The 27,233-nt window shown below is 46.4% G+C and overlaps 2 protein-coding genes across 2 annotated transcripts in view; one reads left to right on the forward strand and one right to left on the reverse strand.

Annotated features, from left to right (window-relative positions):
• Window positions 1-4,739: 4,739 nt before the first annotated feature.
• Window positions 4,740-21,663, reverse strand: SUN3 (Sad1 and UNC84 domain containing 3). The gene is made up of 10 exons (XM_035026541.1): window positions 21,542-21,663; window positions 19,250-19,311; window positions 17,218-17,321; window positions 15,713-15,753; window positions 14,417-14,582; window positions 12,929-13,013; window positions 12,227-12,342; window positions 10,552-10,719; window positions 5,716-5,808; window positions 4,740-4,859 (listed from the first exon to the last, which is right to left on the reverse strand). Exons 1-10 carry the CDS (start codon window positions 21,661-21,663, stop codon window positions 4,740-4,742), a joined length of 1,077 nt encoding a protein of 358 aa, XP_034882432.1.
• A 5,315-nt stretch (window positions 21,664-26,978) lies between these two features.
• CUNH7orf57 (chromosome unknown C7orf57 homolog) overlaps window positions 26,979-27,233 on the forward strand; it is a 16,713-nt gene continuing 16,458 nt past the window's right edge. The window contains exon 1 of the mRNA XM_035026466.1: window positions 26,979-27,099. The gene's annotated coding sequence lies outside the window, so the exon portion shown is untranslated. The remainder of the gene's footprint in view (window positions 27,100-27,233) is intronic.

The following is a 27,233-nucleotide window of genomic DNA, read 5'->3' on the forward strand; positions in this document are numbered from 1 at the left end:
AGTGGTGAGATCGAGCCCTGTGTCAGGCTCCGTGCTGAGAGTGGACTCTGTTTGGGATGCTCTCTCTCCCTCCACCTCTGCCCCTCCCCCTGCTTGTGTGCTCTCTCTTATTCTTAAAAAAAAAAAAAAAAAACAACAACCATCATGTAACAAAGCAAGAGACTATGTCATAAAGATTTGATGTCTGAATAGGTAATATTTTCCCATGGTTTGAAAACAAAATATTGGGGGCACCTGGGGGGCTCAGTCGTTAAGCGTCTGCCTTCGGCTCGGGTCATGATCCTGGGGTCCTGGGGTCAAGCCCTGCATCGGGCTCCCTGCCCAGCGGGAGGCCTGCTTCTCCCTCTCCCACTCCCCCTGCTTGTGTTCTCTCTGTCACTGTGTCTCTCTCTGTCAAATAAATAAATAAAATCTTAAAAAAAAAAAAGAAAACAAAATATTGTATAGTAGATGGGGAGCAGCAAGGTCCCCATCTATGTGGGAATCCTCCTGGTAAACACTACTGATGAGGGCGCCTGGGTGGCTCAGTTGGTTGAGCGACTGCCTTCGGCTCGGGTCGTGATCCTGGAGTCCCGGGTTTGAGTCCCGCATCGGGCTCCCCACTCAGTGGGGAGTCTGCTTCTCCCTCTGACCCTCTCCCCTCTCATGCTCTCTCTCACTCTCTCTCTCTCAAATAAAGAAATAAAATCTTAAAAAAAAAAAAAACACTGCAGGGCGCCTGGGTGGCTCAGTTGGTTGAGCGACTGCCTTCGGTTCAGGTCATGATCCTGGAGTCCCGGGATCGAGTTCCGCATCGGGCTCCTTGCTCAGCGAGGAGTCTGCTTCTCCCTCTGACCCTCCCCCCGTCATGCTCTCTCTCTCATTCTCTCTCTCTCAAATAAATAAATAAAATCTTTAAAAATAAACATTGCTGATGAATACCTTTATATGTACATATATATGTATATTTTTTGTACATGACAATGTGTTGAGTCAGAGGGTATATTCATCTCTCATGTTGATAGATATTTTCAAGTTCTGTCCGGAATGGCTGTGCCTGTTCACATTTTCACCAGCAACGTGTGGGAGCCTGTTTTTCTAAGCCTTTCCCATAAAATATTACCAAACTTTTGAATTTTTCTAATTTCACTGCTGAGACATGGTATCCCTGGGTCACTTTTGCCATTTCTTTTCAAACAAACAAGTTCGAATACCTTTTCATGTGTTTCTGTGAGCCCTCGGTTCACACTTTTGGGCCATTTTCCTGTGGTTCTTGATATTATTATTGCCTTGTTGAGACTCTTGACATATTGGAAAGTTACTCTTTATGGTGTCAATGGCAAACCTTTGTTTTTCTATTTTAAGCTTTTGTCAGCCACGCTGTCTTTTTGTTCTGATGTACTAGGATATATATCTTCTCTTTTGTGGCTTCTGCAGCTTGAATCATATTTAGAAAGTCTTCCTCTATCCAATGCCACACAGGAATTACCGCAAGTTTTCTTGTTATATCTTTATGGTTTAATTACACCCGTAAATCTTTTACCACGTTGGGAGTTCATCACGTTGTGAAGTGAGGAATACGGATGCAACTCTGTTTTCCTAATGAGCAGATAATTACCCCCATCCCCTTTAGATGGCCCCTTATTGTATACACTACGTTCCCCATAGATAGAGATCTATTTCTGACACAGCAGAAAGACTTTTGTGTCCGTTCCATTGGTCTGTCAATGTTCTAAGACCCCACAGTTAATTAGTGTTTATACCTCTTTCCTTGATGACTCTGGGATACCAGTCCCAGTCCGTGGGGTTTTCCTCTTCCACACAAGAAATTGTCCAACACCAGCTGGGTGTCCTATTATGCAATTCAAGTCGGACACGGTCTCCCTGGAGATGGCATTAGGCCCCACATGCTAAGGGCTCGGTCCCACAAGACTGCCTCTCCTTCTCTTTCACAATTCCAGGATGTCCCCTGTGTTCCTGGCCTACTGGCTATAAACTGGGGTTCCCACGATCCCCTCCTTAGGTTTAATGAACTTGCTGGAATGGTTCAGAGAACTAAGAGACAGTTTACTTAGTGGATCGCCAGTCTATTATAAAAGGGTAGGGGCACCTGAGTGGCTCAGTCAGTTAAGCATCCGACTCTTGATTTCAGCTCAGGTCTGGATCTCAGGGTTGTGAGATTGAGCACCGTCTTGGGCACCGAGCTCAATTGAAGACTTTCTCTCTCCCTCTCCCTTTGCCCCTCCCCTGCTAATGCTTGAGCGCTCGCTCGCTCTCTCAAATAAATAAATTAATCTTTTAAAAAGTAATAAATAAAAAGATATAACTCAGAAACAGCCAGAAAGAAGAGCTGCACAGGGTGAGGTCTAGGGAAAGGGCGTGGTGCTTCCACGCCTCCCCAGGGCACCACTAACCCCCGAGTCTCTGCACTCACCAACCTGGCAGCTCTTTGAACCCCATCCTTTTGGGTTTTTACACGAGCTTCACCATGTAAGCATGACTGATGTAATCATTGGCCGTAGGTGAATGAACTCAATCTCCAGCCCCTTTCCCTGGAAGGTCAGGGGTGGAGCTGAAAGTTCCAAACCTTGAATCCTGGTTGGTTCCCGTGGCAACCAGGGTGCTTCCGGTCCTTTGGAGCTTTCCCAAGGTCATCTCATCACCATAGTAAGAGACCCCCTTCTGCTCCTGTCACTTAGTGAATTGCGAGGGTTTTAGGAGCTCAGAGCCAGAAAGGGGACAAAGGCCAAATATATCTTTCTTATTATAAATCACAATGTCATAGAGCTATTTCTCTCTGTTGATTCTCTTCCTTACAAAGGTTTCCTGGCTTCCTACCAAGTTTCTATTTTCATATGAACTTTAGAATCAGTTGGTTCAAAACACAGCTCTTTTGGTTTCTGAGGTATATATGTGTTTTAATCTTTTCAAAACTTACTAAAATTGAAAATATCAAATACGGATACTAAATGTAGGCAAAATAGTATAAGTGAACCCTCGGGGATCAGCACCCAACTTCAATGACAATTTCACGGCCAATCTTTTTCATCAATACCTCAACGCATGTGATCCTCTTATATAATTTTGAAACATATCCCAAATATATCATCTCATCTGTAAATACGTAAATACATAAATCTAAATATAAAATATACAAACATATATTTTAAAAATACATACATCTAAATATATAAATCTAAGTGATAAGAATTCACATAGTCACCAAAACATTGTTTTTAACAATAATTCCAAATAATAGCCCATAATCGTTTCATCAATACCATCAATACCATAATCGTTTCATCGTTTCATCAATACCAAATTTTTTCCGGCTTTTAATTGAGATCAGATTGACTGTGTAGGTTACCTTAGGGAGAATTGACATCTTGGTAGTGGAGTTTTCATATCCACAGAGCAAGTATGTCTTTCCGTTTACTGGAGTTTTGGCTTAGTGATCCACCAGTGTTTGGGGGTGGTTCTTCATGGTGGGTTCCCCTCATCCGTGGTTTCAGGTCAACTGTGGTCCCGAAGCAGGTGATCCCCCTTCTGATGTACTGTCACGAGGTCAGTACAATCTAACGCTAGGTCACAAGCCTGCATCACTCACCCCCTTTATTCCCTCACCTGGATTTCTCCTTCTTTCAATCATCCCATGAAGGATGAGTGCAGGACACAGTAAGATGGTGTGAAAGAGAGCAGATTACATTCACGTATACTATTATAATTGTTCTATTTTATTATTAGTTGTTACTGTTAATCTCTTACTGTCCTAATTGATAAATTAAACTTTGTCATATGTGTGTGCATGTAGGGAAAAACATAGGATATACGGGGTTCGGTACTGTCCACGGATTCGGGCAAACATGTATCCCCCAAGGAAAAGGAGGGTTACTGTACAGATAGCTTAATTCTTTTCTTTTCTTTAAATATTTATTTACTTGAGGGGGAGGGGCAGAGAGAGGGAGACTCTCAAGCAGATTCCCCACTGAGCCCAGAGCCTGACGTGGGGCTCCATCCCACGACCCTGGTCATGACCTGAGCTGAGACCAAGAGTCAGATACTTAACTGACTGAGCCACCCAGGCGCCCCTTATTGTTTTTTAATCGTTGTTTTAACTTTTGTAAATTGTATCCCCTCACTGGTTGTTGTTTGTATTTATGAATGAAATCGATTTCTATATAATAATTTTGTATCCGCTTACCTCCCTGCAGTTTCTCCTTGTTTGTAACGTATCCCTTCTTTGACTTCACTGCAGTTCAAGGGATTCACCAAGCCATCTGCAGGTAGTCATGGTCAGATTTCCCCTCTAATTTTTACCTCCAATTTCTCTGGCTTACCTGGTTGCACTGACCGACGCCAGCAATCACTTCTACATCACTGTTACGTACACATATATGTCAGAGCGGTAACAGGGGCATCCGTGCCCGGTGTGGTTATGGTCGCATGAGTAAAGAAGGCAAAGAGGCAAAGATACTAGTATGAGAGACTGTAGAATAGTATCAGCTTCATTTCAAATACATACATTCTTTTTGGTGCTTCCACAGGATTCATCCTCAAGAGCAAAACTACCAACAGACCATTGCATTTATTTTCATATCTTTTACTAGTAAAACTCATTCACATTTTATTGGCAGGTATGAACCACTTTGAGTTTTCCCTCCCACTCCCTTTTGGATTCCTCTAAGTGCAGTGGATCTAAAGGAATAAGAATGGTCCCATATTCTGGACCTGTGGTCATGGCCGTCTGCACGGGTTCCTCTCTAGGGGTACTCTCCTGGGGTACCGTGGACCCGGAATCTATATAAACACGTGTACTTCGGGTGTCCCCAGTTGCTGAGGATCTTCAGTTTCACACATAATAAGGATTCAGAAACGTCATGCTGAAAATAAAGAAAAGATACAAATGAATGTCTTATACAGAAATCCATCTCCAAGAATCCCAAGGGGTGCTGATATAATGGGAAATTAGAACTCTTTCCTTCCTAACCAGTATTTTATTAGACACCCAGTCTCATGGATGGGAAAATAAGTCCGGGTAAGTGCAGGGCTCCTAAGAAGATGGTGCACCCCGGGTGGGAGCGGGAGAGAGACACGGATAAACGATCACATATGAGAAACTTCACAGGTTCATTCATTTCTAACACATATCGTTTTCAGCTCAGATTATCTCGGCATTGGCCAAGAAGTGTCATGTATTTCTAAATCTTCCTGTGCCTAATGACAGATAATGAAAATGTATTTCATATACCTTAATGGCTTTCAGGGGTTTTTATTTTAACAGTTGGTATTTTTTCCCCATTTCCTCTTCCTAACACTCCTCAATGTCAGGAAGACAGATTTGACTCACATTGTCTGATATTTATTTTCTCTTCCTGAGCTCCTATCTGCCTGCAGCCATCTCCATGGGAGATGACCTAGTGACCACCAAACCTAATAGTATCGAGAAAACCCATTAGATAAGGCAAGGACTGAGAAAATGAATAGAGTAAAAATAATTTAAAAAAAATAGTAGCAAGTGAGGAAGAATCAGGATTAGAACGCGCTCTGGTATTTGCCTGGTTTTTGGCATTAAAATCCATGTAGCACTTGGAGCTAAAAATGGAAGCTAAGCCAAGCCTTCCTTAGCTCATACTTCTGTCATAATTATCCTCACACAACGCTGTGCATCAACAACACCCACAGACCCGCCCGGGGATGGAGTTCCTCACACCCCACGTTTTCCGGGGTGCTCGTTACCTGGAGCTCGAATGTTTGAATGGTGCTTCCCGTTTTATTATATACGAACTGACCTAGGAAAATTTCTTCTCCCTCACATTGTTTCGAGATGCCCTATGAAGGAAAGCAACAGACAAGGGGGTTCTCATGAGTGGATGCTCAGCTAAAGAAACGGAGGCAGTTGTCTGTCCGGGTAGCAACAACTCACGAGACATCTTTGGCGGTCCACCAGGAGCACGGTGCTGTGGCAGGACCCGGTGCTGACCTATACACCCAAGAGGTGTTTAACTTGGGGGCTTGTGAGGCAGGAGGAGACTGACCACAGGTCTGATTGGATAGATACACGATAGGTAGATAGATTGATCAATCGATTGATAGATGATAGATAGATAGAAAGATAGATAGATAGATAGAGACAGGGAACTAGAACAAATCCCAGCATTGACCCTGGCTCAGTAACTGAATTTGCAGGTGGCATGCTTTGAATAAAATAAGCACAAAGTGAGGGGCGCCTGGGTGGCTCAGTCTTAAGCATCCCACTCTTGATTTGGGCTCAGGTCATGATCTCAGGGTCATGCTCTGCACTCAGCGCAGAGTCTGCTTGTCCCTCTTCCTCCACTGCTCCCCACTCCACTCTCTCTCTCAAATAGATAAATAAATAAAATCTTTAAAATACACCCACACAAAATGAGTCCCCATGCTGACCCAAAGTTTTCCGAAACGAGATAAATTTAATCCAATTACCAGACTTCGAGAATGCAAATAACTCCATCCAAAAAGTAAGCTTTTGTTGACTGAAAGACCTTAGCGATATTTGTACGCTCTTTCCCTTGAGCTTTTCCCTTCATCTTCTACCTTCAAAATGGAAGATTTTTGAGAGGAGACAGACTGGTGGAAATGAATTTATTTTGTGAATCTAAACTTTATCATTAGTGTCCTTAAATAATGGCAACACAATAAACAAAGAGTTCATTGGTTCAATTGTTTGATAATGAAAATATTAATATGTAAACTTTATCAGAAGTTATTTTTAAGTAAGCTCTACGTCCAGCCTGGGGCTTGAACTTATAACCGCGAGATCAGGAGTCACACGCTCCACCGACTGAGCCCGCCAGGCGCCCTATCTCGATTTATTAAAAGAATTGTCGGGGCGCCTGGGTGGCTCAGTCGTTAAGCGTCTGCCTTCGGCTCAGGTCATGATCCCCGGGTCCTGGGATCGAGCCCCGCATCGGGCTCCTTGCTCAGCGGGAAGCCTGCTTCTCCCTCTCCCACTCCCCCTGCTTGTGTTCCCTCTCTCGCTGTGTCTCTCTCTGTCAAATAAATAAATAAATAAAATCTTTAAAAAAAAAAAAGAATTGTCTCCAGCATGATTACATAATGCAGCCACAATTGTATATACCTACAACTCAAAGCTCATACACAGCTGACCCTTGAACAACACAGGTTCAACTGTGTGGGTGTGCAGAGATGTGGATTTTTTGGATAAATACAGCACAGAGCTGTAAGTGTCTTCCTTATGATTTTCTGAGTAGCCTTTTCTCTTCTCCAGCTTCCTTTATTGTAAGGATACAGCGTCTAATATATATAAGATACAAAGTACGTGTTCATCGACTGTTATCGGTAAGACTTGGGGTCCACAGTAAGCTGTTGTAGTTAAGTCTTGGGGGGTCAAATGTATGGGGGGTTTCAACTGTGTGGTAGGGGGTGCCCTCTGTAGTTCCTCTAGCTTTAATCTCACTGGTTCATAAATTGGCTAATATAAGAGAAAAATGATGAGAAGGTTTCTATTGCCTGGGGGGTTACCCATAACTCCCCTGTAATGAGCAACCGAGGGGTCTCTCTGAGATGCGGTTCGAGCGGCTCAACTCCAACCTCTGTCAGTGGCAGGTATCAGCAAGCACCTACCGTGGGCGGCGGCAGGCTCGCCTCAAAGGACAGTGGTTTCCTTTCTGCCTTGTGGCCCAGAATCATGCCATTTACAGGCATTCAAAGGGTGCACAAAGCAGGTTGAGCACCCGTGTTTTAACTGCAAGCCCCCGCTCCAGGGAGGGCCACCAAGGAGTTGAAGAAAGGCATAGAGCAACAGGGAACACCTGGGAACAGACAGCAAGACGGAAAGTCTGGAGAAAGCCGATCGGCGACTGGTGTGATGTCCTGCAGCAAGAATGGACTATCCTGGCAGCACGGGGACCAGCAGCATTGCTGCTGTTGCCATTGCAAATTCCCAAGAAGGACAGACACAGGGCCACGGGCTGGGGGAGGGCAGGGGCTTGCAGAGGGAGCCCATGTACCTATTGTCCCTGTGGGTGGTTGACCAAGCTGAAACCTGGGCACAAGGTTGCAGGATTCCTCCAGGGTCAACCTGCCCCGTAGCATACTCTGGGGGTTCCGGAAGAATCGGCCCAAGCAGAGCACCCACTCGGCAGCCACCATCTTGCATGCACAGCTTTTGCCTGGCTTTTTACCCTTTGGCTCTTAAATGCAACAGACAAGCCTCACCAGGCATGAGAGAAAAGCGCTTTTCCACAAATAGGAAAAGTGGTATTTGGGAATAAGGACACAGGAAGGAGCAGGAGAAAATGCAACACAACTATAATTAATGTCTATTAATATCTTCCGGAGCTTAAGAGAAGATATTGCATCCATGAAGGAAGAAATTTAGACTCTAAAGAAAGGGAGTTATTTGCAGGGGGAAAAAAGTCTTAGAATAATCATGACAGCAGAAATGAATATTCCACATATGGGTTGGGATATAAGTTGATAAAATCTTTCAGAGGGTGGAACAAAAAATGGAGGAAAATTAGACAGAAAAGATTTTTTAAATAATAGATTAGATGATTAAGTCGAATCCCCAGGATGCAGACATGAAGTTCTGGTCACATCGGAGCAGAAGAGCAGACTGGGCCAGAGGGACATTTTTAAAAAATAAAATAAAGAAGAAACTTGGAAATGATCTGACATGAAGGAACATAATGGTGGGATTTTTACCCTTTGGAAAAAAGAGGTGGGGAATGGTTTTGTGATAGGAACGTAGAAAAGTCAGCAAATTCAGTTGAAATAAGGCATTTGTTTTAATGAATAGGAACATCAAAGTCTTACACAAAGAAAATACTATTCCAGTATACTGTAGGGCTCAGTGAGAACAACATTCACACAACCACAGTGAAAACATTGCATATTGATTGAAAGGAAAGTACGCCGTCCAGCAGTGTCTCCAACATGACACGCAGATGTACCACGTGACCTCGCAATTCTACCTCCAGGTATTGACCCAAGAGAAATGAACACCGATGTCCACACAAAGACTTGGACACGTTATGTTCCCGGCAGCACTCTTCATAATAGTCAAGAAAGAGGAAACAGCTCAAATGCCCATCAGCTGATGAGTGGATATATAAAACACAGTCTATCCACACAATGAAATATGTATTATTCAGCAATTTATTTATTTATATATATATATTTTTAAAGATTTTATTTATTTATTTGAGACAGAGAGAATGAGAGAGACAGAGAGCATATGAGAGGGGGGAGGGTCAGAGGGAGAAGCAGGCTCCCTGCCGAGCAGGGAGTCCGATGCGGGACTTGATTCAGGGACTCCAGGATCATGACCTGAGCCGAAGGCAGTCGCTTAACCAACTGAGCCACCCAGGCGCCCTATTTTTATATTTTTTAATTGAAAATTTTTTTTATTTATTCGAGAGAATGAGAGAGAGAGGGAAAGAGAGGCAGAGAGAGTCTTAAGCAGACTCCATGCTGAACGCAGAGCCCAGCGCAGGGCTCGATCCCAGGACCCTGAGATCATGACCTGAGCCGAAACCAAGAGCGGACGCTCAACCCACTGAGCCACCCAGGCGCCCCTATTATTCAACAGTTGAAAAAATGAAGTGCAGTCACACATTATAGAGCACAGAGGAACCTCAAAAACATGATGCTAGGTGGAAGGACCCTTTCACTGAAGACCACATATTATATGATTCCACTTACATGAAATGTCCGGAGTAGGCAAATCTGCAGAGACAAAGTAGTAGGTCATGGTGCCGGGGGTGGGGGAACGGGCTCAGCGATGAGAGCTGACAGCTAAGGAGAGCAAATTTTCTTTTGGGAGCAACAGAAATGTCCTAAAGTTGATCATGGTGAGGGATACACAACTCTGTGAATATATATACTAAGAGCCACCAACGTGAACACTTTAAGTAAGCAAATTGCTGGTATGTGAATGGCCTCTCAATAAACTTGTTTATTAAAGAAAAGTAAGACCTAAAAACTGGGGGAGGATGGGAGAGCCGTGGACGAGGACTAATCTTCATTTTTCATCAGAGGAAGTCTGTAGATTATAAGCAAAACTGAAAAATCAAAAAGTAAAAGTAGGGGCACTCAATTGGCTTAGTTGGTAGAGCACAGGACTCTCGATTTTGGGGTGGTGAGTTCGAGCCCCACATTAGGCATGGAGAGTACTTAAAAAAGAAGAAGTAACGGTAAAAGCAAATATGAAGGCAAGTGTACTGAACCGAGCAGCTAAAACTGTGGCCAAGTGGAAGCTTCCAGAGAGTAGAAACCTGGGACAAGAAGCCCTGGCACAAGAAAAAAGTGTTTAGTTATAAGTATACGAGAATGTTGATTTTTTAACTGTGCACATATAGCCTTGATAAAAGTGAAAAAAAAAAGTAATAGAAATCATCTGGTTCAACCCTCTCTCTTTGTAGATGGCAAAGCAGAGGTATCGGAAAGAAGTAACTTTCTCACAGTGATGAAAATGGTTAGCTGCACAGTTCACGTGCCATCCCAGCGCCTGATTCCTTGCCAACCCCCTCCTAGCATAACCCACTCTGAACACGGATTCCGACTGCCTCTCACATAGATGGAAAATTCCTTGGGTGCGCTGGAGATGTTTCCTGAGGGAGACACCTTCTGCGAGATGTGCTCCATGGTAATGGCAGTTGGTGTGATCTTCCTGGCAAGCTTGATCAGGGCGTGACCCTGGGAACCCGGAAAGGCCCAGCACTTCCCTGGGTGGACATCCGGCTGGAAAGAAAACACCAAGTTAATCTCTTATCAGGTTGTATAAATCCACCACTGCAATATTGGTCAGCAAATCACTATTGACCACAGATCTCACTTATGCCTGTAATACGAAGGCATTGTGTGGGGTACATACCACACAGGAAAACTGCCAAGGTACCCAGGGGTTTGGTTGTTCTTCCAGAGCACATTAGGCTTCGATCACTCAAAGCCTTTCATTATAGGATTATCTCTATATGATTATATAATTTATTTATTATGCATTTTCTTTTATTGCTCTAATTAGACTGTATGTTGCTAGAAGGCAGCCAGTTGGCATGAGTGGTGATGGCATGCTGGTGGCAAAGACAGTGATGGAAGTGATGGTGGAGGTGATGATGGTGACGATGATGGTGGTGATGATGGTGGTGGTGGTGATGGTGGTGGTGATGGTGGTGATGATGATGGTGGTAGAGGTGATGGTGGTGGTGGAGGTGATGGTGGTGATGGTGGTGGTGGAGGTGATGGTGGTGATGATGATGGTGGTGATGGTGATGATGATGGTGGTGGTGATGGTGGTGATGATGATGGTGGTGGAGGTGATGGTGGTGGTGATGATGGTGGAGGTGATGTTGGTGAAGATGATGGTGGTGGTGATGGTGGTGGTGGTCAAAGCAGGGGTGGTGGTAAGGAAGAAAATGTACCATTTTCTAGATCTAGAGTCTGCAATGAGATCCGCATTATTGCTCCTGAAGGTATTCCTACCTTGGAAACGGACTTCACGTTTGTAGGTTGTAGTTAAGATCAGTGCTACCATCTGTTGATGTCTACCTAGAGCCTTCTGAATTGAACTCACATGTCAGTGGAGGGCGTATTTGGCAATGTCTCCCGTTACACTTGGACTCTGTAGGAATGTGTCGGTCTGGAGAGGGGGTAGCACAGTGCTGGCACTTAGGGGCGAGCACCTGGAGCTAACGGGTGTGGAAAGACTGAAGTTTTCAACTAAAGAGGGGGGCTGCAGGATCAATTTAAGGAAAAGATATGGAATGCAAACGTCCTATTTAAGAAGTAAATAATCTAGCTTACAGATTTTAAAATGATAAAAACAATTAATAATTAATCATTTAATTAATTTTTAATAATTTATGAGTTTACGGCCTATAAAATAAGAAATAATTTATATAGTTTGATAACTATTAAAATGCAAGTAGAGGGGCACCTGAGTGGCTCAGTCAGTTAAGCATCCTACTCTTGATATCGGCTCAGGTCATGATCTCAGGGTCGTAAGATCAAGCCCCGCATCAGGCTCTGTGCTCAGCGTGGAGTCTGCTTGAGATGCTCTCTCTCCCTCTGTCCCTCCCCCTCGTCCCCCCAAAAATAATAAAATAAAGTAAAATAAAATGCAAGGTGACAGTTTCAGGTTCTGTGACAAATTCAGAGTGGCCTCCATTTGGGGTGTTAATATTTTCATGATACATAATAGGAACAAAATCCTCAAATAGAAATAGATTCCTCTTAGTCTAGCTTTTACCTGGAGAATAATATCTGGAGGCATTTCGTAAGTTAAGAACCCAATCCCATGCCAGTAAAGTTTTGCTTTATTATTTTTGTAACTGTCCGAGGTCCCAGCTTCAATGACAGAAGCCCCTGCAAAGAGAAAATAACATTTTAAATAAAGAATTACACATCTCAAGACACATCATTTATATTTTCACCATGTTGTTAGAATAGCGTTCCCAGGCAAATTGCAAGTAAGGTGACGTTCACACTCGGGAATCAGTAGGGGGAGTACGGCTTCCAGCTCTCATTGCTGCTGAGACTTGGTCACTTTGAGAAAACATGCTTGCTCCGTGTGGTTTCATAGCATTTCTGAAACTGGTACTGAATGAATTCCAGAACAATTGATTCAGAGGGGGAAATGTGATGTGGACTGTGTTTATTACCTCAACGGACGTATGGACGCCCATATTTTAACAGTTCATGTACTGAGACTTTTAAGTCAGCCCAAACTACTTAAAAGCAAAAAAGGCATAAAAACCAACAACGTCAGGGGCTCAGTCAGTAGAACATGCAACTCTTGATCTCCAGGTTGTGAGTTCGAGCCCCACACTGGGTGTAGAGATGACTTACAAATAAAGAAATTTAAAAAATCTTTAAAAAATAAAAAAAATAGAAAATCAAATATAAAGAGTAGGGACAGCTTGGGAGCATTAACTTTTCAGTTTTTACTCACCTGCTGATTTAAGGGCATAGTCGGCCATTTGGACTTGGTCCTCTCTCAACTTTTTAAGGACATAATTTACCAAGTTTGACATTTCCTGTAAAAATAGTAAAAAGAGTTCTCTGTTAACAATCTCAGCTACCTGCTTGCATTTTGACAATTCACTTTGTTGACTTGCACCTAAGGGCCAAATACGAACAGTGAACATTGAGGAGATACACAGAGCCAGGGGCTGCACACGGATTTCTAATGCCCTCCACAGCCCTGAGGGATCGTCATTCTCCAGGCCGCTGAGACACGTCCAGATGCCCCCCAGTCCCAGCGAGGTCAGAGCCAAGGCCCCTTCGGAAGCCCTAACGACCCCCCATCATGCTCTGTAGGGAGGTGGTCACACGAGGTTGTGCATGCCACCTGCCAGGTCCCCCCCCTTCGTTCGTGTCTCTGTTTAGTAATAAAGACTTGACCATTCTGTAGGTATTTGGGCATCAGGCCATTTACATGGAGTTCATGACTGCTTCTTAGAAAGTATCCATCCTTAGGGTGCCTGGGTGGCTCAGTCGGTTAAGCATCTGCCTTCAACTCAGGTCATGATCCCAGGGTCCTGGAAATAAGCAGGGGGTCTGCTTCTCCTCCCGCTCCCCCAGCTGACTCTCTTTCTCTCTCAAATAAATAAATAAAATCTTAAAAAAAAGGGGGGGTGCCTGGGCAGCTCAGTCGTTAAACGTCCGCCTTCGGCTCAGGTCATGATCCCAGGGTCCTGGGATCGAGCCCCACTTTCGGCTCCCTGCTCCATGGGAAGTCTGCTTCTCCCTCTCCCGCTCCCGCTCCCCCTGTTTGTGTTCCCACTCTTGCTATCTCTCTGTCAAATAAATAAATAAAATCCTTAAAAAAAAAAAAAAGAAAGCATCCATCCTTTGAGTTAATACTGGCTTCTTAAGGACGTTCTGATTCTGAGAAAGCAACTGTCCTAGAGGACCCACCGTTCCAGTTTTAACTGACTCGGACCCTTGTCCCGGGGCCATGACAATACAGGGCCAGGAAGGCAGGAGGCGTCAGGGTGAGGTTTCTGCGTGCTTCAGAAAACAGGCATCAAGGGAAGAAGAGAAGAAGCTAGTGTGGGAGACGGGGAAAAGCAGCCAAGCTCATTGGCCTCCAGCATCGTGTGCCCTAATCGGGTGCTGATGAGGTCAAGGGCACTAGCTTCGGCTCCGTGAATAAAAATATTCTGCTCTGTAAGTGTTCACAGGCTGCATTTCTGAATGATCTTCTGTGTGTCTAACGGGAAAATAAAACGGCATCGGGTATTGACTTGGGCAGGAAGTCCGTCGGATGGCAAGTCTTCTCTGTGACACAGGGATCACAGACAAGCGGGTTTCCAGGGCAAGCTTTCTTGAGGTAAGCTCCTGTCAGGGAGAACCTTCAGGAGGAGGACAAAGCATCCAGTGCTTGAGTTTTCTGCTCCCAGAAGCCATGCAGTGCGACCCTCCCAAGCGCCCTTACCTCGTCGGTGGCCTCCAAGGGCTCCTGGTCCTCATCTCTGTCCACGTTCCAGCTGTAATTGCGCAGACCGTCCTGCATATCTCTAAGCAATGCCTTCAGAACATCTATTTGTTCAATTAAAAATAGAATTTCACGGAAGTTGTTCTCCAGAGTCTGGCTTTCCTTCCTGTAAAGGGAGACCCCCGATGTGAAGGGAGGGAGACTGGGCTTCCTGCCATGGGTTGGGCTTCAGGAGCCGCAGAGGAAGAGGATGTTGGAGGAGAGACCAAGTCTTGAGAGAGGGAGTCGGCGATGCCCCTTGGTCAAAAGCGCCGCCTCTCACTCCCTATGAACAGCAAGGACATTCAGGGCAAGAAGCTTCCAGAAGGTGTCCCAATGCTTGGGGCGCGCTCTATGCAGGCAAGTAGGGCTCCTCCAACCTTATGTGTCCCTGGTCCCTCCCTGGGGGCTCTGCTATCCTGACCGGAGGCTGCATGACTTCACAGCATGGAGCCTAAATCCCCATGGGCCACCTTGTTCCCTTGTTCAAATGGGGAACACCCTGTATTTCCAGGGGGATATGGAGCAGGGGTTTCATCCTGAGCCCTGAGGTCCTATGGATGAGGCTCAGGCAAGGAGGGTGGCTGGAGATAACAGCTGGGGACAAGCCACCTGTCCCTGCTGACAGCAGGAGGGTGCAAGACGTTGTTTTCACAGAATGGCTTCCACCACTTGGACAGTTTGAAAATTACTGGTGGACACAATGAGTATGTGTCAAGCCAGCAGGTGTTTCTTTAGGTTGAAAAATGTAAGCACTACTCACCTACGACTTTCTTCCCCCCAAGTTTGTAAAACAATACAGGTTCAAGGTTTGGCAAACACAAAACTCTTCAAGAGATAAACACTGCTGCATGTCCATGTGTTTGTAACAGTTTTTATTCCATGAGAAAAACGAGTAACAAAATACAGATCCTGATTGTGATCTTGTGTCCTGCTACACTTTCCCGGTCCTAGATATGTTATTATGTATTATAATCATTAAATATTTACATTATTAATTATTAGTTATTTCGAAGGCTTCATAATTCCCCATTACACGGATACTCTCAAATGTATTTAACCATTGGTCTGTTTTTCTTCTCCAAGCGGTTTTCATTTTTTTAAATCATAACTAATCTTGAAAGCACGGCTCGGTGTATATTTCCTTAAAGAATGAGCCCCAGAAGTGGGAGTGATTTTAGTTTCATGGTTTTAGAAAAACATTCCACCGCTGGAGTCACACCAGCAAAGTCCCCCAAATCAGAAAACCTCACTCACTTTAAAAGCTCCAGTTGTTCTTTTGGCATCCGAAGTCTGGCCTGGAAGAAACCAAAGGACCCCAATCATTCGGCATCTTGCCTAGTCAAGCAGAGTTAGTGTTCTTATTCGTAAAGGGGAAAGAAATCACATTTGCACTCGGATAGACATGCATGACAGGGGGGACCCCGAGGGTCCTCTAAGACACCTGCATGTCTGTCTGCCTTCCTGTAAATGGTTACATTTTGTGGGGATGAAGCAACACCCAAATCTGAAAGTGACAACTGGAGCCTAAGAGGGGCTGTTTCTCAAAGTAGTGAAAGTGCTGGGGCGCCTGGGTGGCTCAGTCCTTAAGCACCTGTCTTCGGCTCAGGTCATGATCCCAGGGTCCTAGGATTGAGCCCTGCATCGGGCTCCCTGCTCAGCGGGGAGCCTGCTTCTCCCTCCACCTGCCAATCCCTCTCTCTCTCCCTCTGTGTGAGCTCTCTCTCTCTCTGCCTCAAATAAATAAATAAAATCTTTAAAAAGATATCTAAAGAGAAGGGAATGTTGTTTAAAATCAATTGTTAATTGAATAAAAACAGCTTCTATTGCCCATAGCTATTGTAGCTCAAGTCTGAAGGCTGCTTGGAGGCAGAATTTTTTCGTCTTTGGGGGTCTTTTTCTCTTAAGACCTTCAACTGAGGGGGCGCCTGGGTGGCTCAGTTGGTTAAGCGACTGCCCTTGGCTCAGGTCATGATCCTGGAGTCCCGGGATCGAGTCCTGCATTGGGCTCCCTTCTGAGCAGGGAGTCTACTTCTCCCTCTGACCTTCCCCCCTCTCATGCTCTATCTCATTCTCTCTCTCAAATAAATAAATAAAATCTTAAAAAAAAAAAAAAAAAGACCTTCAACTGATTGGGTGAGGCCCACCCATATTACGGAGGCTAATTTGCTTTTTGCAATAGATAGATAGAGCCTATCAATTTAATGTTAATCACATCAAAAAATGCCTTCACAGCAACATCTAGAACTAGTGTTTGACCAAACATCTGGGCACCTAGCCTAGTGAAGGTGACCCATAGAATTAGCCATCGTAATAGGGGTAAGCCTCCAAAGTCCTAGCTCATTCCAGCATCAACTGAAAACTCTAAAGTCCATAGCCTCATCTAAGTAGCACCTAAGTCCGATATGGGTTAAGATCCCAGATAAAATTCATCCTGAAGCTAATTCCCCTCCAGCTGTGAGGCTATGAAATCAAACACGTGATGAGACAGGTGGAGGATAGACATCCTCATTGCAAAAGGAAGAAACAGAGAAGACAAAAGGTTCACAAACATTCAGTCTATGGTAGGAGCCTGCGGGATCAGAGGCTGGGGAGGATTTGTAGGTCAAATTGTAGCTTAGTCATAAAACCACTTAATAGGACTCTGGTCCCTACACTAATTCTATTAGATATTCACATGCAAAACAAAGGTAACACACTGCAAGTTGGAGCATGTTAAATTTTAAATGAGTGACATACAAAATGATTTAACAAAACATCACCTGGTAATTATAAAGCCTCGAACCGAATTCTGCAATTAGAGCATAAAATTGTCTGGATTTCTGAGGAAACTCCGTTTCTTTAAGCCACATGTGATTGCCAAGTCCTGTTAAAGAAAAGACCAACTCTGATGGAAGAGTCTGTCTGCAAGCATTTATGATCGTCTACATGTACATTTTCTAAAGATTTTTAAGTCATCTCTTCACCCAACGTGGGGCTCGAACTCATGACACCGAGATCAAGAGTTGCGAGCTCCTCCGACGGAGCCAGCTGGGTGCCCTGATATGTTACATGCATTGATAAGAATTTCTCTTAAATAGAATATCAGATCCTTGGGTGACACTATGGAAAATGGCAATATTGGGTGCTTAACAAAATCAGGTCTCCGTTGGAATGTTCATATGCGGGCAAAGACGAACAGGATCTACTTTTGTTGGACTCTGAAATCTAATCCCAAACTTACAGCCACCAGAGGACTGAAGAAAAGCAGATTATTGTTAAGAATATGGGATTCCTGCTCCCCTGCCTGCCATCCCTCGGTCCCCAGCATGGTGGCAGGAACTGGGAGCACGGGGGGATGGGAGTGCACATTGCTCGTGCAGCTTGCTGGTTCCAGGGGGCTAATGCAGACTTGTTCTTAATCTACAGTGACTGGGAGTTTTGACGTCCCAGTGTTCCCACTCCCTGCCTGTGGTTTTCTGGGAGGCTGTGATATCTGTTGAAAGATGGGAGCCTGGGTGGCTCAGTGATGGAGCGTCTTCCTTCGGCTCAGGTCATGATCTCTGGGTCCTGGAATCGAGCCCAAAGTTGGGCTCCCTGTCAGTGGGGAGTCTGCTTCTCCCTCTGCCTCTGCCCCTCCCCCCCCGGCTCATGCTCTCTCTCTCTCTTGCTCTCAAATAAATAAATTATATCTTTGAAAAAAAACCTTAAGGACATAAATTGGCCTTCCCCACCTGAGCAAGGAATAGGGAATGGGGCAAGGGGCAGACAGACCCAAAACATGGGAGGGAGAAGTCAGAGGAGGAAGTCTCTCATGGGAATAGGGCTTGGAAGGGAAAAAAGAATGTAACATGCATGTCCGGAAGTGGATGCATGTTCAGAAGAGATCATAGAGAGGATCCCGGGCTTGCGTGTCAGGTGGCTGTGTGAGCCAGAGGTGGAGGTTAAAGCAGAGTCGTGGGTGGCCCAGCTTAGCGTCACAGGATCAAGACTCGGAGAGTCCTCATTCTCTCTCTCTCTCTCTCTCTCTCGATGACTCCAGGAAGTCTCTGTCAGGTCACTAGCTGACCACTGAGATAGCAAACAGTGACCATCAGTAAAAAATGACTACAGCCCTCAAGGAGGACTAACAGCAATCTCTGGGAGAGGGGAAAAAAATCTGACTTCCAGAGTTACCATATTAAAATATTGAAATGCCCCGTTTCCAACACAAAATTACAAGGCACACAAAGAAACAAGCGAGTATGGCCCATTTAAGGAAAAAAAAAAAAGTGGACTGAAACCATCCCTGGGGAAGTCCAAACACTGGACATAGTAGGTAAAAACTTTATTTTAAAAAAAACGTTTTATTTATTTGAGAGAGAGAGAGAACTCGTGCGCACATGCAGGTGGGGGGAGAGGAAGGCAGAGGGAGAAGGAGAATCTCAAGCCGACTCCCCTCTGAGCATAGAGCCCAATGCAGGGCTCAATCCCACAACCCTGAGATCATGACCGGGGCCAAAACCGAGAGTCAGATGCTTAATGGACTGAGCCACCCAGATTGGAACCTTGATTTTACTGGGCACTCTGTGCTTCGAGTCATCTATATATTAAAGAGCAATTTTCCATGTGCTAGGGGGCGCGATGCGGGATATTGGCAGCAGAAACCTGCAAACGGCACGTTCACCCATTTCTTCAGCCCCCTGGGGATGAGTGAGAGTCTTTTGTGCCATCTATCTACAACATTTATTTCTTTCCAGAGCTTTCTCTGGCATTTCCACAGAGATCCCCCTCCCTACACAGAAACATCCTGAGACATGGCTTTAAGGACCTTACCTATAAGAAGAAGAGTCGATATAGACACCGTGCTTATGACAATCTTCCACGACTGGGTTAAGCTAAAGAGAAGAAAAACAAAAAGAACATAAGGGTCCAGCACCAGTAACCTGTACTTTGAACGTGAAACTAACCACTACAACCAAGTCCACAAACGTGCTCTTTCTAGGCTGAGTCTGAGAATTAATTCACTTCCTAACCGAACTTTGGAATCGAGAGAGAACAGTTTCTGGCGTGGTGTATTTACACACTCAACCAGACGTCCCACCCCTCAGGTCACACGTGTTACGGTTACGCTGGGGTTTACGCCCCGTGTACGCCCCAGCGTTTTCATGTGTGTAATAGATACTTACAAAGGATGTACCAGAAAGGGTTATCCTTGCGGTCTGAAGGCAGAAGGAGAAGAGCTTAGAGTCTGATTTCATGGAAATTAGGTATTGGGTGGCTCAGTCGGTTAAGTGTCCGACTCGTGGTTTTGGCTCAGGTCTTTTTTTTTTTTTTTTAAAGATTTTATTTATTTGACAGAGAGAGAGAGGGAGAGAGCATGAGCAGGAGGAGAGCAGAGGGAGGAGGAGAAGCAGACTCCCTGCTGAGCAGGGAGCCTGACTCGGGACTCGATCCCAGGACCCTGGGATCATGACCTGAGCTGAGGGCAGACGCTTAATGGACTGAGCCCTGGGAGCCCCATCGGCTTAGGTCTTGATATCAGGGTCGTGAGAACGAGCCCCGTGTTGGGCTCCACCCTAGGTGAGGAGCCTACTTTAAAAAACAAAAAAAGGGGGCGCCTGGGTGGCTCAGTTGGTTAAGCGACTGCCTTCGGCTCAGGTCATGATCCTGGAGTCCCGGGATTGAGTCCCGCATCGGGCTCCCTGCTCGGCAGGGAGCCTGCTTCTCCCTCTGACCCTCCCCCCCTCATGTGCTCTCTGTCTCTCTCATTCTCTCTGTCTCAAATAAATAAATAAAATCTTTTAAAAAAATAAAAAAATAAAAATAAAAAACAAAAAAAGAAAGTTAAGTAATTGGTATTCAGTGAAAGAACTAGGATGATTAACAACTGTCTGATGAAGTTCTTTAAATAATCGTAACACTTCCCCTCACTTTTCCTTGCAGTCTACCCTCTACACAGAAAAAGACACAAATCTTTGTGGACTTTTACAGGATGAACACACCCATGTCACCTCAGCAAGAATGAGCAAAAGCCCCCCCAGCCCCATCACACCCTGCGCTTTCCATCCCAAAGGTCACCTCTGTCCTGACCCAGAAGTTTTTCTCGGTTCTTTGCCCTCAGAGGGAGGTGTATCTTGAAAACACATCCTCTGTAAATATTATTTCTTGGTCATGTGGGGGGGGTCCACTGCCTAAAGAGCGTTATTCAAAGGTGCATTTACCGCCCGGGTGAGCCCTCCCGATGGGCTGCATGAAATAAAAAGGACCAGGTGCAAATGTTCGGCAAAGGTTACTTCTGCTTTTTGATAAAACCCTGGCTGTCAGCCTCTGCATTTTAAAGCCCCTTGGATGCCTTTGCATGACGGGAGCCTGTCTTCTGCGGGGAGCATGCTTTGCTCCTTTAGATTGGGACTGTCCAATACCTCTTCTTATATCATGACAAATGATGACAAAACTCCCTCCCTCGTGTGTATGGGCGGGTTTGTTTCCGTGCAAGCGCTCTGTTGGTACCACTCGTTTGGCTATCCTGTGACTTTTCACTTTTGTTTTCCCAGCAGGCAGCGCAGAGAGGATAGGGGAGGGGGGCTGGGTCTTTGCCCTCCTTCCCCCCGCCCCGCTCCCCCCGCCCCGGGTGGGCAGGGAGTCTCTGCGGCCTCCTTCTGGCCAATCCACCCTGCTCGGACAGCAGGACGCAGTTATTGGTCCAAATCCGTGCCCACTAACCGTGCAGTCATTTGTCACCCAAGGATGCGCTCAACGCACTCTGTGCCTGGGGTCCTCAACCGCGGGGCTAAGCACCATAAATCACAGAGAACGGACAAGCTAGGTAAAGACGGGAATAATCCGTAAATCCGTAAAGTAAAATAGTAATCTTGCTGCTGCTGAGGTTCATTCTTCTTTAAAGGTGGCTTCTGGTTCACAATCCTTGTGCCCCGTGGGCTGGAATGAGTCAAAGTACCCCCGGCGTGGTGATCAAGAGACACCTGCCAGGAAAGTGTTCGGAAATGACTTTCTCTCAAAAGGAGAAAGGCTTTTATTGGGCTATTTTCCAAGTAAACAGGGCACGTCTGGCCTGCGGCACGTATATATCCGATCTGATAGCAATCGTTCTTCAGAGCTACGTACCCGCTGTCGTCGGGGTTCCCGCGCTCCGAGGGCAGGATATTAAGACTGTCGCTGTCGCTGGCTTCCTCCGAATGACTTCTACAAAACCTGGCGGCCCTTCTCGGCTTCGGCCTTCCACTCATTTCCCCCCACAAGGTAGCAAAGAGCTGGGAGAAGGAAGAAGAGCATCCGTGGGCTCTTTGCTATTTTAGGGAAAGCATGACGCCCTACAGAGAGGATCTGGGGTTGCTTTCTTGCCTTACTTCCCGGGTGTTTCTCCTTCCAGGGGGAAACTGTGAGCAAGCGAATCTGGAACCACTGCGGACCCCTCTGTTGCATCACCTTCTGTGATGCATCACAATGGAAACCCCACCCCGTGTCAGGTGGGGCACCTGCAGCCGCCTCTGGGCCCGCACCTTGTCCTGAACACGCGTGTTCACGCTTCGCTGTAACGCCTTCTGAACGGTCCGCGGGTCCTGCCAAGGTCCCCCTGTACCCAGCTCTCTGCTGTCACAAACCAGGGGTTTGCTGCGTCCCCTTCACAAGTGAAATACCACGGAGACCATGGGAAGCCCCAAGATACCGCTCCCCAATGTCACTCCTGTCCTTTCCTTCCCACAGGGAACTATGATCTGGAAACTGATATATGGAATTCCCACGTATTTTTAAATATTTTAGCGTCGGTATATGTGTCCATACAGAACACAATATTGGGTGTGTGTTTTCTTTTTTTTTTTTTTTTAAAGATGTTATTTATTTATTTGACAGAGAGAGCGAGAGCAGGAACACAAGCAGGGGGAGCGGTAGAGGGAGAAGCAGGCTTCCCACTGAGCAGGGAGCCCGATGAGGGGCTCGATCCCAGGACCCTGGGATCATGACCTGAGCCGAAGGCAGATGCTTAATGACTAAGCCCCCCAGGCGCCCTGGGTGTGTGTTTTCGACTGAAACGCCCTTCCTCCGCTTTCTCCCGTCGTCTTGGGATGTTTTCACTCCGGCTCGCTCGCTCTCACTGCTGCTCAGCATTTGATGAAACATGTTATCACATACACGTCCCGTCATTTACCTGCTCTTGCACGGACGCACGCTGAGGCTGCTTTTAGTTTCTCAGCAACACAAAGAATGGCCAACGCCCGTCCTCGCGTTTCGGGCACACCCTTCGCCAGGGCCACACCGAGGAGGGCGTTTACTGGCTACACGGTCCGTGGGTGACATGCATGACTCATGGTTGCAGCATGACTCACGGGAGCGGAAGCAGGTGGCTGCTGACGGGGCTGACGGGGATTCTGCCCCGTGCGTTCCTGTGTGTGTGCCCGCACGTGTCCGTGCGCATGTATATGCGTGTCTTTGTGTGTGTGCCTCTGTGCGCGTGTGTATGTGCCAGTTTGGTCTTTTTCCTCTTACGATTTTGAGTATTTTCTCTCTCCCTCTTCGGTGTTCCTCCGTTTCAGCTCGATTCACCGAAGTGTGATATTAGTTCTCATTGTTCCGATAGACTCGGCCGCTTTTTTTTTTTTTTTTTAATTTTATTTATTTATTTGTGAGAGAGAGAATGAGAGACAGAGAGCATGAGAGGGAGGAGGGTCAGAGGGAGAAGCAGGCTCCCTGCCGAGCAGGGAGCCCGATGAGGGACTCGATCCCGGGACTCCAGGATCATGACCTGAGCCGAAGGCAGTCGCTTAACCAACTGAGCCACCCAGGCGCCCGACTCGGCCGCTTTAAAGGTCCATTTGGGGGCTCGTGCATTTCCTCAGTTCTGGAATATTCCCCCCCCCCCCCCCCCCCGGCCATCAGTTCTTCAAGTGCTGCTTCGCTGCCGGTGTCTCTGGTTTCTCGTGATGCCCACCTAGCGACACTGGGAGTTCTTTGGATCTACTTTCCCCATAGCTCACTGCCGCGTTATAGTTGGTGTTTTTGTGAGTTTCTCCCCTCTTTTTATCTATGCTGGTTTCAGGGTGAATTCATAAGTGCTACTTTACAGTTCGCGGATCTGCTCTTTGACCCTGTGAGGTCCAGATCTATCCCAAGAAATCCCAGCACGTCTCCTTTACTGCCTCATCGTCCCAGACTCAACGGGGACAGCATGGAGCAGAGGAACGCACTGCCTCAGGGCCACACTCTGACCCCCGCTGCAGGCGGTTCTCCCTCCCACTTTCTCGTTTCCTTTCAAGGCTACGGAATGTGCATACAATGACATATTTATGTAAAATGTGGTTATGAACAAGTACATCTGTGTCTGTGTGTATCTACAAATATACTCATCTCTTCACATTGTGGACTCGGTGGCTCACCGTACACCATGTTCTGCAACTTGCTTTTTTCCCTTACAACATCTATCTTGGAAGTCCTCCCGACTCACTTGGGGGTGACCTTCTCCGGTCTTTCATGGCTGCATGCTGTTTTCCAAAGCCCGAAATCTGTCCAACCTGCCCCATACTGATGAGCTGTTTTTAAATTTTTTATTATTTTTAAAAAGATTTTATTTATTTATTTGTCATAGAGAGAGAGCACAAGTAGGGTGAGCAGCAGGGGGAGAGGGAGAAGCAGGCTCCCCAATGAGCAGGGAGCCCGATGCAGGACTCGATCCCAGGACCCCGAGATCATGACCTGAGCCAAAGGCAGATGCTTAACCACCTGAGCCACCCAGGCACCCCAATGAGCATTTTTTAAAAAAGATTTTATTTATTTATTTATTTATTTATTTATTTATTTATTTATTTATTTATACAGAGTGATTGGGGGAGGAGCAGAGGGAGAGAGAATCTCAAGCAGACTCCACACTAAGAGCAGAGCTGGATGCTGGGCTTGATCTCACAACCCTGAGATCATGACTTGAGCTGAAATCAAGAGTCGGATACTTAACTGACTGAGCCACCCCAACACCCCTGATGAGCATTGTGACATAGAAAACAACATGCAATAAACAACTGTGAGCTTACGTTATTCTGCAGCTGCCAATAAAACAGATTTTTAAGAAGATATACCCTTTCTTCTCCTGGCTAAGACCCTTGTTCTCCTGGGATCTGCTTTTTTGGTCTACCAGGTTTTGTTTCGTTTCTTTCTTCTTTTGTTTGAAAATTTCTTTTTTTTAAAAGTCAATATCAGTCCTTCATTTATTTCTCTAAGGGTTGTGTACTTATTTTTATTTTTTAATCCTCTTTTTAAATATTTTATTTATTTCAGAGAGAGAGAGAGCAGGAGCACATTTGGGGTGGCGTGGCAGAGGGACAAGCAGACTCCCTGCTGAGCACCGAGCCTGATGTGGGGCTCGATCTCAGGACCCTGAGATCATGACCTGAACTGAAACCAAGAGTCGGACACTTAACCAACTACACCACCCAGGCACCCTTCATTTTAGATTATTATTATTAAATTAAAAAAAAAAAACACTCAGTTTAGAAATCCCTCCTGTTGGTGAGGCTCTGGTGTAAAGAGTATGCCCCCTGATGGAGAGGGGGCAGATGGAGTCCTGGGGGAGCATGTCTAGGGAAGGGAATTGTCCAGACCTTTTAGCTGCTCCCTGTTGGATATGTAACAAGGATGGGCAAAAGGAAATGAACATGTGTCCTGGGAGTTGAAATAAATCAGCTCAGTCAATAACAGGGGTAAACCAAGAGAGACGAGACAGGCAGGAGAGGTTCAAGGGCTTTGAGAAATCAGAATTTGTACTCACATGCATTTTTTTCCTTTTCTCAAAATACTCCTGAGCAGGAGCTATCTATATAAGATATATCTATAAAAAGATGTCTATATACATGATACATAATATATAAACTCATATATGATATAATAAGATATATGTAATAAATAAGGATATCTATATATAGATAGGCATATAAGATATATGTAGGAAGGGAGCCTGGGTGGCTCAGTCGGTTAAGCTCTGCCTTCAGCTCAGGTCACGATCTCAGGGTCCTGGGATCGAGCCCCACGTCGGGGTCCCTACTCACTGGGGACATTTGGATCCTTCTAAACACTCGGAACTGTTTTGGCACAGAAAGCCCACCGTGATAGAGGGTAGGAAATGAGATCTGCTCGTTCTCAGCTGATTACCCTGCCTCACCTTTTCATCAGCACCGCACCCTACCTAGATTCTTACTTGATCTGACCTCTGCAAACACTGCTTTCAAGCACACTCCGGAAGCAAGAGCTACGGTCTCTCCACCCAGTCCCAGCCCCGGTACCTGTGCAGATCCCCAAGCTAGCCAGACCGGAAGTCCACACTCAAATCAGGTGCTTGGCAGAAATCTGAATGCACTTCCCCAGGAACATGGCCAAACTGTCTCTCCATTTACAAACACAGAAATACTCCTGAAAACATAGGGTATGAGGACGTTTACATGACCATTTCACTATTGATACACAGTTGGCAGAAATGGCTCTTGGCTGTTTTTTTTTTTTTTTTTAATTATGTTATGTTAGTCACCATACATTACATCATTAGTTCTAGATGAAGTGTTCCATGATTCATTGTTTGTGCATAACACCCAGTGCTCCATGCAGAACGCGCCCTCTTTAATACCCATCACCAGGTTCACCCATCCTCCCACCGCCCTCCCCTCTAGAACCCTCAGTTTGTTTTTCAGAGTCCATAGTCTCTCATGGCTTGTCTCCCCCTCTGATTCCCCCCCCTTCATTTTTCCCTTCCTGTTATCTTCTTCCTTTTTTTTTTAAACATATAATGTATTATTTGTTTCAGAGGTACAGATTTGCGATTCAACATTAGTTTTAGATGAAGTGTTCCATGATTCATCGTTTGCGTATAACACCCAGTGCTCCATGCAGAACGTGCCCTCCTCAATACCCACCACCAGGCTAACCCATCCTCCCACCCCCCTCCCCTCTAGAACCCTCAGTTTGTTTTTCAGAGTCCATCGTCTCTCATGGTTCGTCTCCCCCTCCGATTTCCCCCCTTCATTTTTATCTTCCTTCTCCTAGGCTCTTGGCTGTTTTACTTGCTGTTTTTTAGTTTTAAAGTCGATTTAATTTTAAAGTTTTTTTTTTTTTCCCGCAATCTAGACACCCAATGTGGGGCTCAAACTCGCCACCCCACATCAAGAAGAGTCTCGTGCTCTTCCAACTCAGTCAGGTGCCCCTATTCGTCCTCTTTTTTAAAAAAAATGCATGAAACAAACGGGAGATTGACAAGCAAATCTGTCTAGTTTGTTTTCCCTTGTGGAAACTTCCCGGGTGGAGCTCCTCGGGGACCAGGAGGCCGACCCCGCCCCGCCAGCAGCGCGGCCCCGCCCCCGACCGCGGCGCCCCGCCCCCGCCCCCGCCTGGCCCCGCCCCCCGCTCCGTCCTGGCCCCGGCTCCGCCCCCGCCCCCGCCCGGGCGGTTGACTGGCGCCCGCGCTCCGCCCCTGGCTTTGATTGGCCGGCCGCGTCCCCGCAGGCTTTCCCGATTGGCTACGGGCGCTCCCGCCGCGCCCGCCGGTTGGCCACCGAGCCGTTTCCCGGAGGACGCAGGTTGTTGCGGTTCCGCATCCGCTGGGAGTGCGAGGTGGGCTCGGCCCCCAGCGGCGGCGGGTGGAGTCGGCTCGGGCGGTGCGGGCCGCACTCACGGAGACCCTCGGCAGACCGGTGAGCGGGCGGGGGGCGGGGGGGCGGGGGCCGTCTGTCACCCCGGGCCTGGAGAGCAGCCGCCCCCCGCGCGAGGCCCGCCGCCACGCGATGACCTGCTGCCCCGCGGTGAACCCGCACGGACGTGCCCCTGC

The sequence above is a fragment of the Mirounga leonina genome, unplaced genomic scaffold (assembly GCF_011800145.1).
Source record: "Mirounga leonina isolate KUSES-001 unplaced genomic scaffold, KU_Mleo_1.0 Mir_199, whole genome shotgun sequence".
Taxonomy (NCBI): Eukaryota; Metazoa; Chordata; class Mammalia; order Carnivora; family Phocidae; genus Mirounga; species Mirounga leonina.